The sequence below is a fragment of the Dermacentor variabilis genome, chromosome 2 (assembly GCF_050947875.1).
Source record: "Dermacentor variabilis isolate Ectoservices chromosome 2, ASM5094787v1, whole genome shotgun sequence".
Taxonomy (NCBI): Eukaryota; Metazoa; Arthropoda; class Arachnida; order Ixodida; family Ixodidae; genus Dermacentor; species Dermacentor variabilis.
Window position 1 is genome coordinate 95,910,757 of NC_134569.1, and position 16,138 is coordinate 95,926,894.

Here is a 16,138-nt window from a genome sequence, read left to right on the forward strand (position 1 = left end):
GGAGTTTGCCGTACCACATCAGCATATGAGACACTCGGCTGGCGCAGTAGTGGCACTTGGGGCTGTGCACTAAGCTGTGGTTCCCGGACCGCCCGTTTGACCTCTTCGTGAACCACGTCTACCAGCGAAGAGAGCGGTGGAGCGTTCTGGTCAAGCCATAGCCTCTGAAGCTCATCTTGCTCTACAGATCACACGAGATTCCATATGACCTCCATGCTGCTTCCGAAGACGGCTGGAACTGCGTCTACAGAGGTGATGTTCGTTTCTGAGTTGTACATCCCTGATCGGTGTTGCAATGTGCTTTCCATTGTTGTTGCCTCAGAACGAAACTGCGCGATGGTGCGGGGCGGGCTCCAAACCAACCCTGTGAACAGTTCCTGTTTTACGCCCTACATTAGATGCCGATGCTTTTTGTCCTCCCTCATGTTCGGATCAGCATGGTGGAATGGACAGGACATGTATTCTACATACATGGCTGCACTTTCATTGTTCCGCTGGTTTCTTGCTTGGAGGGCAGCTTCGGCCCTCTCCCTGTGGTCTGTACTCAGGTAAGTTGCAAGCAACTCTTGTCGGAGAGCATCCCACGACATAAATGTTGCTTTGTTGTTTTGAAACCATGTTCGTGAACTGTCCTCTAACATGAAGTAAATGTTTCGTAGTTTGCGCTCTCCATTCCATTTGTAAAACTTAGAGACGCACTCAAAGCGTTCCAGCCAGTCCTCTGCGTCTTCAAATGTGTCACTGTAGAAAGGCTCTGGCGTCATCGGGGAGTTCACTACGATGTGAGTTGGCGTGACTTGAGTTGTCATCTCGGTAGCATTTCCGTAAGCAGCTGTTGACACTCCGATAGAATCCTGAAAAGGGAAAAACTCTGGGAGCTCACCACATAGGTGACGACTGCTGCATTGGTGAACAGGAGTCAATTTGATGGGTCCAAGTCGCCATGGGTCCAATCTGGGCTTCTTTCTCTGACTCGAAAAGGGCTTGAAATCATACCCCGCACCTCCACCAGAATTGTAACACACAGTTGAGTGAGTGTAACACACACTTTAATTAGTTTACGTTGGGCAAACTTGTGCCCGACAAACAGCTAAGTGAGAGTCTCGTTTACAGTCTTTTCGGAAGAGTTCCACACCTCTCCTTCTACTTCCCTCCTGCCCCGTGCTGATGACACATTGCTCTGATCGCAAGTGCCTTGTGAGCCCGTGTTACACGCTTCACTGCCGCTGTCTTTCGCAGATAGTCATAAAGAATTGGACGGGTGCAGGAGTCTGCTGGCGCATGTGATTTGAAGGCATCTTGTGTCAATATTATGCAACTTCTTGAAATGTTACCAGAAAATTGCACGTCTATTTGAATACGCTCCAAGAAAAAAAAAAAAAGAACAAGGATGAAAGACACTGTCTTTACAAGCAAGTGAACATTCAAGAACAATACATGCTTCACCACATGTGTTTTCTGATCGATCTGACAATCAAGGAAGTGGGGAACATACCCTGTCTAATTTTCGCTTTATGAGATCCAGTGTCAGGATCCTCCTGTAAAGCAAATTGTCATGCTTTAAGCTTCAAATGTTTCAAATGTGATAAGCAGGTGCAACAGTACACAATTACCCCAGTGTATAGCATATACTGTACCTATCCTCTGAGCCGTCAATGCCGACCTGCTGCCCTGATTCAGCAGCAGACTCCGACAGTTCGACCAAGGAATCGCTGTAGCAGCGCCCTTCTTCGTCCTGAGATCAGAATGGAAAGTGAGATATGGGAAATTATAGGGCTGGATCTCAAAAACAACTACAACTAAAAAGTAGGGGTGTGCAAATATATAAAAATTTCGAATATTATCGAATATTATACTTTTAATATTTGTATTTGATTTGAAAACCAGGCATTCGAAAATTTTCAAATATTTGATTGGATACGAACATTCGATACAAATCGAATATTGCTGGCTGTGTGGGAGCCAACATGGTTCTTAGCATTTATTTCTATCTAATCTAAGAAAATGTATCTGATTTTGTACCAAATTTCGCGATGATTTCATGCTGCTGGCGAAATTTTGCTTGTAAAACAAGCTTTCGCCGTGGGTCCCAGTACGGGCATCTTTCTCTGACACGAGAAGGGCTTGAAATCATACGCTGCACCTCCACCAGAATTGTAACACACAGTTGAGTGAAGGTACTTTAATTAGTTCATGTTGGGCGAACTTGTGCCCGACAAACAGCTAAGCGAGAGTCTCCCTTCAACCTTTGACGTACAAGCTGTGCAGGAAAGTCAGCCTCTCAGTAGCGAGAGGCACGGGTTTGCAAACAGCGTGGATGCACTCTTGTGCAGGTCCCACCTGCTGTAATACTTAATCGTTGTTGTCGTTGATGATCATTCAGGAAGGCACTGCCGTTTGATGCATATACTGTCATTTATTTCTCAAGTTACAGTTATACAAATAATAGCATTTCCTTTAACATCTTAAGATCTTGTCACCTGCTCCTCCGAGTCGTTCTGCCTCCGTATGCTCTGTAGCTTCCCACAGCCCCGCCCCTCCCCCCCCCTATGAGATGTTTCCCCAATGCAAGCCCAACCAAAGTCGAAAATTTGAGGAGAAACTTGAGGTATGGGGAAGCCGTCGGCAGAGGGAAGCGCTGTTCCATTGTTACAGCACAGCATCTGGAGTATCTCAATCCACGATACAAACAAAAGAAAAAAACCCAAGTGAGTACAAATGTCTCAACACCAACCTCAAGTCCTGAGCTTATTGCTTGACAGCAAATGTGATGAGTGACGGCTTGTACACGGTCAAATGTTTCCGAGGTTACGGGAAATTGATGCGGTATAGTAAGGCACAGGTTGGCAAGAACGGACAACTAGCAGATATTACTTGCTTTTCCAAACTAACATGAGCCAAATATACAATCTTTTATTATAGCGGCTCACTAGGTTACCTTTTTACCAATGGCAATGTAATTGCAATATTCTAGCATGTTAAAATCAATCAACTTGCCAATAAATGCATGTGCATATCATTATTCGATATTTGATTCGATATTAAATGGTAAAGGGACACTAAAGGCAAATTTTAAGTCAAGCTAAAGTGACAGATTAGTCCTCGAGAATCTCTAAGGCGTCAATATTATCACGAACAGAGCCTTAATAATCGAGAAATCGAGGTAAACGCAGGACATGATTAGAGACTCCCCCAGGGCATTCAAGTATTTGCCCGATGATGAAAGAACTCCTCCGTTAAATTCTGTCACTAGTACTCAACTACTCGTTGCACAAAGCATTCCTTGTATTGTATTATAAGACTAAATAAAATGCTACTTGTCCAGTTCTATTTCACTTTTATAAAAAAGAACTCATTGAAATACTTAAATGATATTGCGCGACATAAAAAACGACACGGACGTGAAAGAAGACGACACACCAAGCGCAAACTTTGAACTAAGTTTATTGTGCTAAGTTATTGTGTAACTAAGTTTATTGTGACTATTGTGACTAACTGTTTATTGTAACTAAGTTTATTGTGTAAGTTTAAGTTTATTGTATTGTATAGTTGAAAGTTTGCGCTTGGTGTGTCGTCTTCTTTCACGTCCGTGTCGTTTTTTATGTCGCGCAATATCATTTCAGCAATGGATTACCAACTTGCCCGGAATGCTGCTCTCATTGAAATAACCCTGACAACGATGCGGGCGATCGAAAGGTTTCGTTTTCGCTCGACTCCGTACCGCCTACGCTTTCGCGTTTCAATAGTTATCATGCAAAAGGATAGAGAGTTGGGCGAGTTATCATGTAGTTATCATGTAGTGCTGCGCTGGTTTTGCTGGCTCGCGAAACTCGCGCAAACTGCAAGTATCAGAGAATCCGACTTCCATGTGATGTCGCGGCATGCCCGAACAGTCTATGCCACTTGGCCAAAGAGCCGCTGCAGCAGCGAATCCACCAGTCTGTCTTGGCTCGGTGCTGCCGTCTGTCGGGCGCCGCTTTACTCACCGACGGCAGCAAAGGGGGATGATGGCATATGCAACGTCACTACTTCCCCAGTTGGGTGGCAGGAGATTTGAATTGCGATAAAGGTAATCGGACCCTTCAGATGCAATTTTCTCGTAAGCTATGTATTTTCTTGGCATGAAACAAGCGCTTCGAGGTTTCTGGAACGGTACTTAAACAGTCCACGTCAACTTAGTATTTGCCTTTAGTGTCCGTTTAAATATTCGTATTCGATTCCTATTCAAAAATTTTGATATTCGCACACCCCTACTAAAAAGTAAAAGGTACAGGAGAACATGAGATGACACGACTGATATTTGGAAGAGGGACCACAACATGCAGCAAATGTAGGCCATAAAGCAAGGACCAGTAGTCTGGGTCTGTCACATTTATGGACACCATGTTCAGTGAACGCTGACTGGCTATGCCAGAGGACAGGATACTGGCCTTGTTCCACTGAGATGTCGTGCCATATGCAATGTCACGCAGAGGTGAAATAATCCCAAACACTATCACTGATAACACAGCCCCTCTATTTAACTAGGGCCTTTCAGCACAACAATATTGTTGCCTGTTCATTAACAATGTGCAGCTCAGTGTTAGATTACGTGACTATTTGGACAACATAGAAAAGGAACAAGAAAAGTCAACAAGGCTGAGGAAACTTAGTTATTTTAGCAAGCAGAAACGTAGATTGCAAACTTGCTTTATGGCAACTATTTGGCAGAAATCTTTACAGTTGTTCTCTGCCAGAATTAACTCACTCAAAGTTCCAGGTGATTAATCCAAACAACCAACCAAAGTTAAACCAACCTGGTGATTGTAGACAGAGATGAACAAGTTGGTCAGCAGCTCTTGGACGAGGCCCCTGACATCAGGCACTCCACCGTCTTCCAGCTCCTCACTGCTCAGCTCCATCTTCGTCTGCAGGGCTATCCTCTGCAAGATCAGCGCGTCCTGGGAAGAGAGAGAAACAAAAAGAAGAAATGAGAGACTCATGAGACTGATGCCACTGTACACACAGGTAGGTAAATGTGTCCCACAGTTTAATCAATAGCTGCTAAAGACAGCAACCATACATCTCTATACAACAGTGTCAACGAAAGACAGCAACTACCAGTGTAAAAGCCCAGTAGCAAATGAAGCAATAGTCTGAGAGGAATGCATTTTTTAAACCATTTCCTGTGGTGAGGAAGAGGAAGAAACAGTAGGGGACACACAATTACCAAGTGAAGAGGCTGAAAATGCATTTTTATACAGTGAAACCTCGTTAATTCAAATTGTAAGGGGCCCGTAAAATTATTTGAACAAAACAGAGTTCTAACTAAAGAGAGAGGGAGAGAAAGAGATAACCTTATCCAAAACGAAAAAGTCAACACAGGGAGCCGGGGCTTCCGTGTCGGGGTTGCCATGCCAGGGAGGGGCCCTCAGTCTAGGGTTCCTACAACCTTGGCTGTCTCGCCGACCTGCTGCACCAGCTCTTGCTTGTCACACGGGTCCGAGATGGACAGCACGGCTTCCCACTTTAGGACGGATGGGTCAGGGACAGGGGAATGTTAGGCATGTTGGAAGGTACCCATGTCGTGTGCAGTAACAATACGTGCTTCCCACAGTGAAGGCAGTGACGAGAGTAAAGCGTGGGGTACACAAGGTGTAGTTTACTGAGGTGCTGAGTCTGGAGATGGCATCGGCCACGGCGTCCTCTCTCCTGAGTGTGTCATGCAGCGGAGGGTACATGCGTCTGCCAAGTCTGTAGTGTTGCAGTATTGCACTGTGTCATAGTGGGAGCGGATCATGGTTGAGTCGGCTGCGCCATGTGTGCTCTTGTTACTGCTGAGGGACTTGTGTCCCGGAATCCAGATTACATCTACCCCGAATGGGAGTTCTCACATGAGGAGTAGTTGATGTGCGTGCACAGATACACGTACCCTTGCAAAGTTCCTGCACGCTCTTTGGGAGACTATTGTTACATGTCCAACTTATGGTGCAGAGACTATGGGCAGGATGATGGCTGTCCTCTCCGCTTCGAGTCAACCACACTGACCACCACAACGTTTCTTACTGGGTAAAGGGAGGTGTCCGTGTACAATGTTGATCCGTCACACTCATATTGTCGCTTAAGAACCTGCGCTCATGCCTGACAACGGGCTCTGTGATGTTTGAGGTGCATGTTGCGCAGTATGGGAGCCATGCATACGTATTTGTGGGTGTGTGTTGGCAGTGCGAGTGTTGTTTCGTGTCCCTGCTTATATGCAGATTATCCAAGGCATGTCAGGATGGCTCTGCCTGCAGGGGTGAGCGCCAGCCTCTGTTGCCGAGTGACAAGGTGCGCTTCGACTATTTCTCGGGCAGTGTTGCACATGCCCAGTGCCATGAGTTTGCTCGTCAACGTGCCGGGTGGGACTCCCAGTGCTTGCATGGTGCTGAATAGGCCACACGGCTGATCACCAGGGCCTGCACCAGCGCCATCACGTCTGCCTCCTCGAGTCCGTGATGTCGGGATGTGTCGCGATCGATATTTGCGAGACTTGTGAGATGCCGTTCTGTAGACATTGAATGGCATGGCCTCCCACCCCCCAGTTTTCCTGAAGGTGGAGGTGCAATATCCTTAGAGTCTTTACAGACTCGATTTCGGCTCCGTTTAGGTGTAGCTTGATCGCTGGTTGCAGGGCTCATGGTTTGCACATGTGCAGCACCAGGAGCTGAAACTTTTCTGGCAAGTGCTGCAGACCACAGTTTGATGCGTATTCGCGGACAACATCCGCGGCCCTCAGAAGGGCGTCCGGCTGGTGGCCCAGCAACCCTCCGGTAGTCCAAATCATGACGTCGTCCACGTATATTATGTGTTGAATTCCTTCTATGTTACTGAGCCTGGCATGCATATGTTACCCGCCCTTACCACTGGCTACTGCTGCTCACCATGCATTATCGCATAACAACAGGACAGCACCCAGTCTACATGGTTTAGATCCAAATTCACTCTCACTGCGAGCGCCCAGTCACAACAGCAAGAAATATACAGTAGATTCCCTTTAAGACAAACTCAAAGGGATCATGAAAATTTGTTTGTCTTGTCAGAAGTTCACATCGTCAGAAGAATAATTGGCAACATGACCAGGTGCATCCAACTATCTTGCTTCAAAATGGTAAATGAAGCAGACTTAAAACGGGGAAAAAATTACATAAAGATAACTTATTTAGCTGAAATTAATAGAAAACTGTTTTCAAGTGGTCCTCCAGCTTGGTTTCATCCAGTCCGTGACGGACGTTTGGCACTTCTGTGCAAATCGGCGAGCAGCCACAAACGACGCCATCTCACATCTCACAAAAATCCTTCTGTACCTTCGTGCTGCTGGAAAAAGTTCACTAGGAAGTTAAAGCAGGCATCTGCCGCCTCACAGGTTATCGGTGCAGGCTACGGGCTAGCAAAAGTATGAAGGAGCGCGCTGAACGCACGGCAAAGCACTGCAACCTAGATGAAAGTCTAGGTGATGTTGAGCAAAGTGGGAAAGGAGAAATGAGGCAAAGCGTTGCGGAGAAGGAAGGTAGGCAGCCGCGCACTGGGGCGACTTCCTCTGGCAGCTGCTACAGGTTTCGTTTGCGATACAGGCGTACTGGGTTCGTTTTGCGATAATATCGTCCTCATGCGCCGTACACTGCATGTGCAAGTGAAAGCATGCAACAGTAAGCCGATGATGGCGGCTTAATTTCGCGTGCGCAAAGGGGGAGGGGGGGTCTTCCATCGCGCGCACAGCACTGGGGGGGAGAGAGAAGGGTGTTGTACTTTGGCCGCGTGCGGTCGCACAGGCTTTATCTTGAATGCAATCTGCTTTGGGGGCACAGTCTACATGGGCCGATGGCTCGCAGCTTTGCGTGTGCTGTGTGCTGGCCACTAAGTTTGTGTTGAAGCCATAGACAATGCAAAAGGTCACTTCGCTTGCTGCTGCTGCCACGATTCCCCATGCCAGCATTTTGACAGCAAGCGTTTGCGGTCATCAAGTAGGATGCGTTCATGCCTGCTGTGCGCGCTGACACCATGTTTGCAAATTTAGTTAGTAAGTGATTGTTTACAAGGGGGCGTTCTACTCCGGTGGCTGCTGCATATGGTGTGGCCACATGAGCCAGTCTTGAATACGATCTGCGATGTGGACAGTCTAGGCACACTTAGGGCTAAAATCTGCATATGCGCTATAGCACTCATACACTTGCACATCACCCACATTGACGAAGTGAAACCCCACTGCCTCTTTTTGTTTCCTGCTCTTGTTTTTGCCTCTGTCCACGGGCGATGTGCGCATCGAGGCACCCTAGCCTCCGGGATCGGTAGCGGTGGCGGTCACTCAGGATGTTAATCTTAACCAAGGAGCACATCTGAGGCCGTTCGTCTTAAGTGGATTTTTTTTTCATTGAGTCTATGGAAAACCAAGCAGATGTTCCCTTGTTGTTCGTTATATGCAAGAATTCGGCTTAACTGAGTTCGTCTTAATGAGAATTCCCTGTAAAAGGTAAAATCAGCCAATAAGCCATTGTATAGTCTCATTTCATGCAGAGGACTAAGTATTAGCGTCATTTGGTCGTTATTAAAATTTACTGTTTTGCCACTGTCTGTTTTACTATACTGTATGGCTTGCCTGACTAGTTAATACCCCAACAAGGCAAGTTCCCACTACTTGTATTCTAGCCAGTGCTGGTAATGGAAGTTCCTGTATAGTAAAAGTGGCATAAAAATGCACACAGCGGAGAGAGAAAAATGAACAACAAGACAGATTACCTTGTAGATCTGCGAGTCTGGCTCATTGTACTTGCACGCGTTGTCAAAGAGCAGCACAAAATCGGCCAGGAGATCATCCATGGACTCGTACTGGTTGTACTTAAGGAGGCGAGCGGCTATCCTCTCCATGTCAATGGGCTTCTTGATCACCTCGTAATAATCCGGATACTCCTGCAGGTGAGCAACAGAGGAAGCTTTTAAAAGAAAACTGCATGTGCTGACAGACATAGCAGCGAGTTGAGAAAAGTAAGAGAGATGCCACATACCGACCGAGAGGGCAGCTTCATAAAAATTGTTGATAACTTGCGGCCCTTGGCATCTGTATAGTCCTTAATGGTATCGTAAAGCACACGAAGCTTGTGGTTGCGGCTCTTGTTCCTGCAGTGACCATGGGTGTGGGGGAGAGTGAGGTTGAGGAAAGTACAATAGCACTGTTGCGAAGCACCGATTGTGAATTCCAAGCTCCAACAGATCACAGATTTTTGTTTGAGTTATCACAAGTTTAATTTATCCAATGTTGAATGGAGTACCGCTCAATCCAAGTTACAAGTTGTACATATGAATATGTATATGCAACTTATTTCAAGTGGACACACATACAGTAATCCCTCGTTATAACGAAGTCAGCGACAAGGCACAAAATTCATTATAAGAAGTAATTCGATATAAGCGACCGCTCTAGAAAAGCTAAAGCAGTCGAGCTTTAATTGCACCACAACTGCGAGGAAGTCAAAATACAATGCACTTAGTGAAACAAAACTTTATTCAGGTGCAAAAAAGGCAGTGAGCTTTGGCTGTTTCAAGTTCTTACCGAACACGAGCAACCCCTGCTCCAATTTGACAGAGCATTGAACGAGGCTGTGGTCGCCACCGATGCGTTCAACCTTACTTCACAGCAGGTGTAGATACATAGTTGGCACTTCATGTGGCTCTTCGTCCACCGGCTCTTCGTCCTCGTCAAGGCCACCAACAGTGTCAATCAGTATCTCCGCATCCGTCGCTGGGGCAACCATGGGAGCAGCAGCGTTAGCCAACGTGAGTGTCTCGAAGTCGCCTTCTACCTCTTGGCCAGCAATTTTATGAACAGCCTTGTACAGATTGCTGCAAGTCTGGTCATCGTCAGGCTGGTCATTGTCAGGGTCGCTGACGACAGCGCAGGAAAAGCCAGCATGCATAAAACAGTTGGCGACCTTCGAAGGTGTGAGTTCTTTCCATGAAAAGTTTAGCAAATGGATCGCACCAAGCAAGTCAATGTTGTACCTCTTGCTGGCGTCATACACTGTGAGTATGTGCTGCCATAGAGCCTTGTGGTACAGCTTCCAGGTGGTCTCAATGACGCCTTGATCCATCGGTTGCAGTACCGCAGTTGTGTTTTCAGGCAAAAATTCCACCGCGATTGCCTTGAAGTTGTCATCTTCCCGTGGCTCGGACAATTGTCAATTATGAAAAGCACTTGCTGATTCTTTCCATCGAACTGTCTATCCAGAAGGCACACATAGTTTTCAAAAACAGCAGCAGTCATCCATGCTCGCTTGTTACTTCTGTAGATGCATTCCTTAGGAATAGTTGCGTTTCGGAAGCACCGCAGCGTCTCCACCTTCCCCAGTATCAACAAGGGAAGCTTGTCCTCACCTGTTGCATTGGCACCAAACAGCACTGCGACACGCTACTTGCTTAGATTTCCTCCGGATGAGGATCCGCCAGTGGTAGTGAACATGCAATTTGGTAGCACCTTGTAGAAAAATGCAGCCTCATCTAGGTTGTAGATGTCTTTGCCTTCATACTTTTCAAGTAGAGATTGGAGCCGATGTTGGCGCCATCAGCTACAGTGTCATGGTCCACGGCTGCACTTTTGCCAACGATCAATTTCAAGGTCTCGCAGTGTCGTTTCTTGAACCACTCAAGCCAGCCATTACAGTGAAACCTCTTTAAACCGTAGTTGGCCTGAGCTCAGAAAAGGTACGTACTAAACGGTCGTACTGTTTAACCGAATTAGCACAAGATCACCCACTTACCTGTCGAAAACAGAACTCAGAGAGAGTGCGATGAAAGGGGAAAAGAACATGCAGTATTTATTCACTTCGCGTGACAAAAGTGTTATTTTCGTTTGATGCCACGGCGGCCTAGCACAACAACAGCAGCCTCAAACTTACTGAAGCTGCGTGCCAGCTTTTCAACCAGCCCCCTCTTCTCGGCAAACACTGGCATGGCAGATTGTTCGCTAGCATTACGTATTCTCCGTGCACGCGCGCAGTAGTGCAGCAGAAGTCCCAGGGCACCTTTTTCATTGCCGGGTGCTGTTCTCGTCGCGACGATTGCATTCGTGAGGCTGATGTAACGAGCAGCTTCTGCCACTGTTGTGCCTAAATCGCCCGTGCTGTCGCTTTCCGTGTCATCCTCATCACTGTCGCTAGTCGACACTTCGGCAACAACAGAGGCAATGATGGCGAAAAGTCGAACCTCATAGACGTCATCTTTTCGCAGTTGCAGCAGCGCTGCCAAGCAACTTCTTCGCATTCCAAATGCCACACACCGTAGTGAACAGCAGATCCCTGTCGCATGCCAGCGCCGACTTCTCCGTGTCACGTTTGATAGCACAGACGTTGTCTAATTTTTCTTCTATGCTGAGTACTCGGCGTCTTTTTTTTACCCGAGTTTCGGCATGACGCGAGTCCTTGCTTGCACGACGCCACAACGCTCTCTGGCATCTCTCTGGCACGGCGCCGAAATGATGTTGATGTTGCTTCATGCGCAAACGCGCAGGGTGCTTGGAGGCCATTCCGATCTCTGAGGCTTGTTGTTCTGCCGGGCCGCTTGATGGAAACAATGCACCACCATGTTTGGGTGACGAAAAGTGGAAACACTACGTTTTAACTGATGTGTACGCAATAAGCTGGTATGGTTTATGCGGATACAAAACATATTATATTCAATGGCCACTGAGTCGGGGATTTGACTTTACTACTTTTAAAACGAAACTACTGTTTAAGCGGGTATGGTTTAACGAGGTTTTACTGTACTACACTTGAAAACTTTATGGCACATTTGGATGGCGAGAGCTTCGGCTTTTGCAGTCGATCCATGACAGGTCCACGTAGGGGAGATTTGCACTCCTGCCGTTCTTCAGCCACTGTAAAGGTGCACCTTCCACTTCGGGGTACTTCGAATCGCGATTCCTCTTTCTCTTTGCTGAGAAGCTCTATTCAAAGCCATCCAGCACAGCTTCCTTGTTTTTCAGTGCTGTTGATAAAGTAGACGGCAGTATGCCGAATTCCTTCACAATGTCAGTTTCCTGTTGGCCACCTTTTTCTACTTCTTTTATCAGCAGAACTTTCTTCTCCAAAGTCAGACACTTTCACCCGCAGACCGATGGAGCCATTTATCCCTGTAGACCACCAAAAGAACACGCGAGGCACGCCAAACGAAGCACTCCGAATAACACACAATCATACGTCCTACAGGAAGGATCCAAACGCACGTGCCGTCGGTGCCAAAGTGACTGAGCGTGGTGGGCAATGCAGGAGGCAGAAGCTTCAGAATGTCATCAGGGCACCTCGATTTCCTCGTCAGTGCACGCTGGTGATGGCGACGGTTGCAATAGCGGGCTTGGCATCAGCTTCGCTGTAACGTAAGAAAGGCGATCGGAGTTGTGGAAACCAAGAAGCAGGAACCATGGAAGGGAACCCTCTGGTGGAAAATTGTGCTCGGGAGAGCAGGCCGGAAAAGGGCAACTTTGGAGGAGCAGCGATGTCGAAACTGGCCGCGAGGAGGCGAGGGGTTGACATGAAGGCGAGGGAGAGGAGCGACTGGCATCCAAACGGCTTGCAGACTGGAAAGTGAATGAGGAGGGGGAAGCAGTGGCCGCTTTTATAGGGGGGAGGGGGGGACGAGAGGTCATGGGATACGAGAGTATCATGCTGGAAAGTGCCACAAATGCCGTGGCTCGAGTCTGAGGCCGTGCTTGTTCTGCTTAAAACCGCTCATTGTGAGTATGCAGCGCGATCGTGAAAACTGAACGGTTTTGCAGTAGAGACTTTGCGTGATCACTGGGCAATTTCTTCCCGAAGTGTGCAGCAGTGAAGCTTGCAAAACGACAGTTTTTTGGCGCACCATTGTCGACGACACTGTGCTAATTTTATGGTTTGAGTGTCAGTATTAGTGCACCATTGCTTTCATACCATTGACAAATGTGTTGCAACAAAATTTAATGACCCTACCATGAATCTAGACTGTCCGATGGCGCGAATCGAGCATGACCGGCTCGAGAAAATTGCTGAGGAAACACCAGCTTGTGCTGACCCCCACGTTGACAGCCTGACTTGCAGCCGGTGACACTAGGATTTTTCGTGTTTTCGGCAAGTTATCAGTCGATTTGCACCATCAAAAGTGCGCGGAAGCTAGGGGCGGTGTTTTATTGCGATGCAGGCCAATAATGGCGAACGGCAAGCAAATTTCTAGACCGGCTTCCCCAAAGTCGTCTTCCTGATTTGTTAACGTACCTTCTCGCGTCGAACATGGCACTTATAATCGGAAAGATACTTCTTTTGTGCTTTTCGGTACATTTCAGTGCCAGAAGTGCTCTTTAGAGCGGTAAAAGTTTGCTCATTGAGTGCAGCCCATGGGATGCTATGCTATGGCGCAAGTTTGCCCGTGGTTTTTTGGCCACTTTTTGGCATCCAAGAGACCATGGCGTTCTGGCATTGCAAAGCGTCAGAAAAACTTTATTTTCGCATGGATTCTATCCCAGGGGATACCAGCGATGCGACTGCGACCGAGATTAACGATTCAGGCGTGCTGCACCATGGAATTTGACAGCTTCCGTTCGCTCCGCAGTAGACAGCTGGGAGCACTCGGCACTCGCTTGGTACCCGTTACTAGGCAGTCATCGGTAGTGCGTTTGGTACTTTTGTGACCTGTTCTGTGCCTGCATGAGACTAATTCGTCGGTGATAATAATTTGAAACTGCATGCCACTTCGCTCTAAGTGGGTGAAGCTCTTCGTGCACTTTGAGTAATGCGGCTTAAAATGCGTGCGTTTGGGTTGGGACTGGAAGAAAGTTCAAATAAAGCGATATTTCGAGTGAAGTGATAGTATTATAACGAGGGATTACTGTATGTTAACAGTTATACTAACGGACATACAGTCTTGTCACTTCCTATGCCCGGCTGGTTTTGGTGATACAATTTAGTACTACTGGCACCCATGAATATGAAATATGACCTCTGTTCAAAGGAACACTAAACTAATATTTTGGGACTGATTCAGCTTAGTTTTAACACAAGGGCCTTGTCAATTTTTGACTTATCAAGGTCTACCTAATGAGTCACATTAAGCAACTTTTTTGTCCTGCCCCCTCATCTGCGGCCCCACCATGAAAATGAAAATGTGCTCCTGTAGAATCTAAACCATTCGAAAAACAAGCCACTAGTACGCAAAGTTCTCCATTGTCATTTGATGATGCCATGAGTGGTAGTCGCATCGCATTACGCATTCCAACACAAGGGAACATAAATTTTGAAGTTGTGGAATGGCATTGGAATGCTGGAGATAACATGCATGTGACATCTTGTCATTTTTGCATTGAATCCTTGGAGTTGCCAATGTTCTACCACATACAGCAAACCTTTCCATATATGCTGACGACATATGCATATGGGCCTCGGCAGTTACACATCTCCAGGTGCGTGCACGGCTCCAAAAAGCAGTGACCGTAAAATCATTGTACCTGCATGCTCAAGGCCTAAGCATTTCGACCGAGAAGTGCACCTTATTTGCTTTTACCCACAAGCCCATGACCCGGTACCCCCATTTCCATTGACCACCAAACAATTTCATACGCGAAATCTCACCGATTCCTAGGCGTTATTATCGACAGAGACCTTTCATGGAGCCCCCACATCTCATACTTGATGAAGGGGCTTACTTCTATCGCCCATATACTAAGGTTTCTTGCCGGTAAAACGTGGGGTACATCCGTGGCATCCATGCTTCAACTATACAGGACGCTCTTCCTAGAATACTTGCGATAGAGCGCACCACTGCTGTCCAATGTTAACAAAACTAACATCCATGTCCTACAGAGCATTCAAGGCCAAGCCCTTTGAACATGTCTGGGGCTACCTCGAAGTGCTTCAACTGTAGCAACAATTGCCACCGCGACAGACCAAACTATAATGACCTATATAGCTGCCGACGCACTCCGGGCGCATGTTCACCATATATCCAGAGTTCCTGACCACCATCTCGCTCGCTTGCCTGGGAAAAGACCTGAGGCAGCATTCTCCAGATCAGTTGCGGCTAACCGGCACTCTTTGTCATTGAGGCACTCACCCACAACAAGAACGCCCTCCCTTCTGTGGTGCTTGAAAAAACCTCCTGTGTACCTTGCTATTCCAGGAATAGTGAAGAAAGCTAGCCTGGCCATCGCGGCTCTCAAGCAGATCGCATTGGAACTTTTGCATTGTTCATACGCTGACTGAATCCATGTTTACAAGGACGGTTCCGTCTCGGAAAATTCGACAGGCGCCACTGTTATACCATCTCAATCGGTCGTCATCCAGTTCAAGACTTCACACGTAATGACATCCACCGGTTCCGAACTGGCCGCTTTTCGCGCTGCTGTCAAATACATTGAAAAAGAACCTCCCAATAAATGGCTACTATTTTGTGATTCGAAAGCAGCCCTCCAGAGCTTGCGAGGTTTACAACATGGCAATTATGAACAGCTGGTGTCTAAAATCAATGAAACTTGCCATTGCGCTTCTGAGCGAGGACACGGTATCATCTTTCAGTGGCTGCTGCGACAGTGGCATCGTTGGTAATCACCTCGCCGATGATGTTGCCCGACGTCCCCAGGATGGCGCACTGACACTCCTTATACCTTTATCGAGAGTAGACGCTGCAAGAGAGCTTCGCAGTCTCACTCGTACCATCACGCTAAGTTACTGGCAGACACCACAGAACTCTAAGTGTTGTTTATACAGCCTCAACCCATCATTGAAACTTAAATTACCAGCAAACCTTTCACGACGTGACGCAACACTGCTGTGTCGGCTGTGGGTAGGAGTAGCATTTACCAAAACAGTTATCATATTGGAATGGCGGACTCACCAATGTGCGCTAAGTGCAAATGTGAAGAGACAATCAGTCATCTTCTGTGCCACTGTTCTCGCTTTGATAACCAATGTAAGACTCTCCAGTGTGCCTTGAATAGACTGGATGACAGGCCATTTACAGAAGCAAAGATCTTGGGAGCCTGGCCTCACAGTTCATCAGCCCAGAAAGCAGTTCAATTGTTTCTTCACTACCTGAAGGCAGCAGACTTGAGTACTTGACTATAGACATCCTGCACTTAACTTGGTGCATGTGAAAGTGCGGTATAGAC

General features: G+C 47.1%; 1 protein-coding gene across 7 annotated transcripts in view; it reads right to left on the reverse strand.

The window, feature by feature from the left end:
• polybromo (protein) overlaps positions 1-16,138 on the reverse strand; it is a 109,206-nt gene that overhangs the window by 39,669 nt on the left and 53,399 nt on the right. For all 7 annotated transcript variants that reach the window (XM_075681366.1, XM_075681369.1, XM_075681368.1 and 4 more), the window contains 5 exons: positions 9,021-9,132; positions 8,755-8,925; positions 4,797-4,940; positions 1,638-1,735; positions 1,496-1,538 (listed from right to left, as the gene is read on the reverse strand). In XM_075681366.1, coding sequence (XP_075537481.1) covers positions 1,496-1,538; positions 1,638-1,735; positions 4,797-4,940; positions 8,755-8,925; positions 9,021-9,132 — 568 coding nt within the window. The remainder of the gene's footprint in view (positions 1-1,495; positions 1,539-1,637; positions 1,736-4,796; positions 4,941-8,754; positions 8,926-9,020; positions 9,133-16,138) is intronic.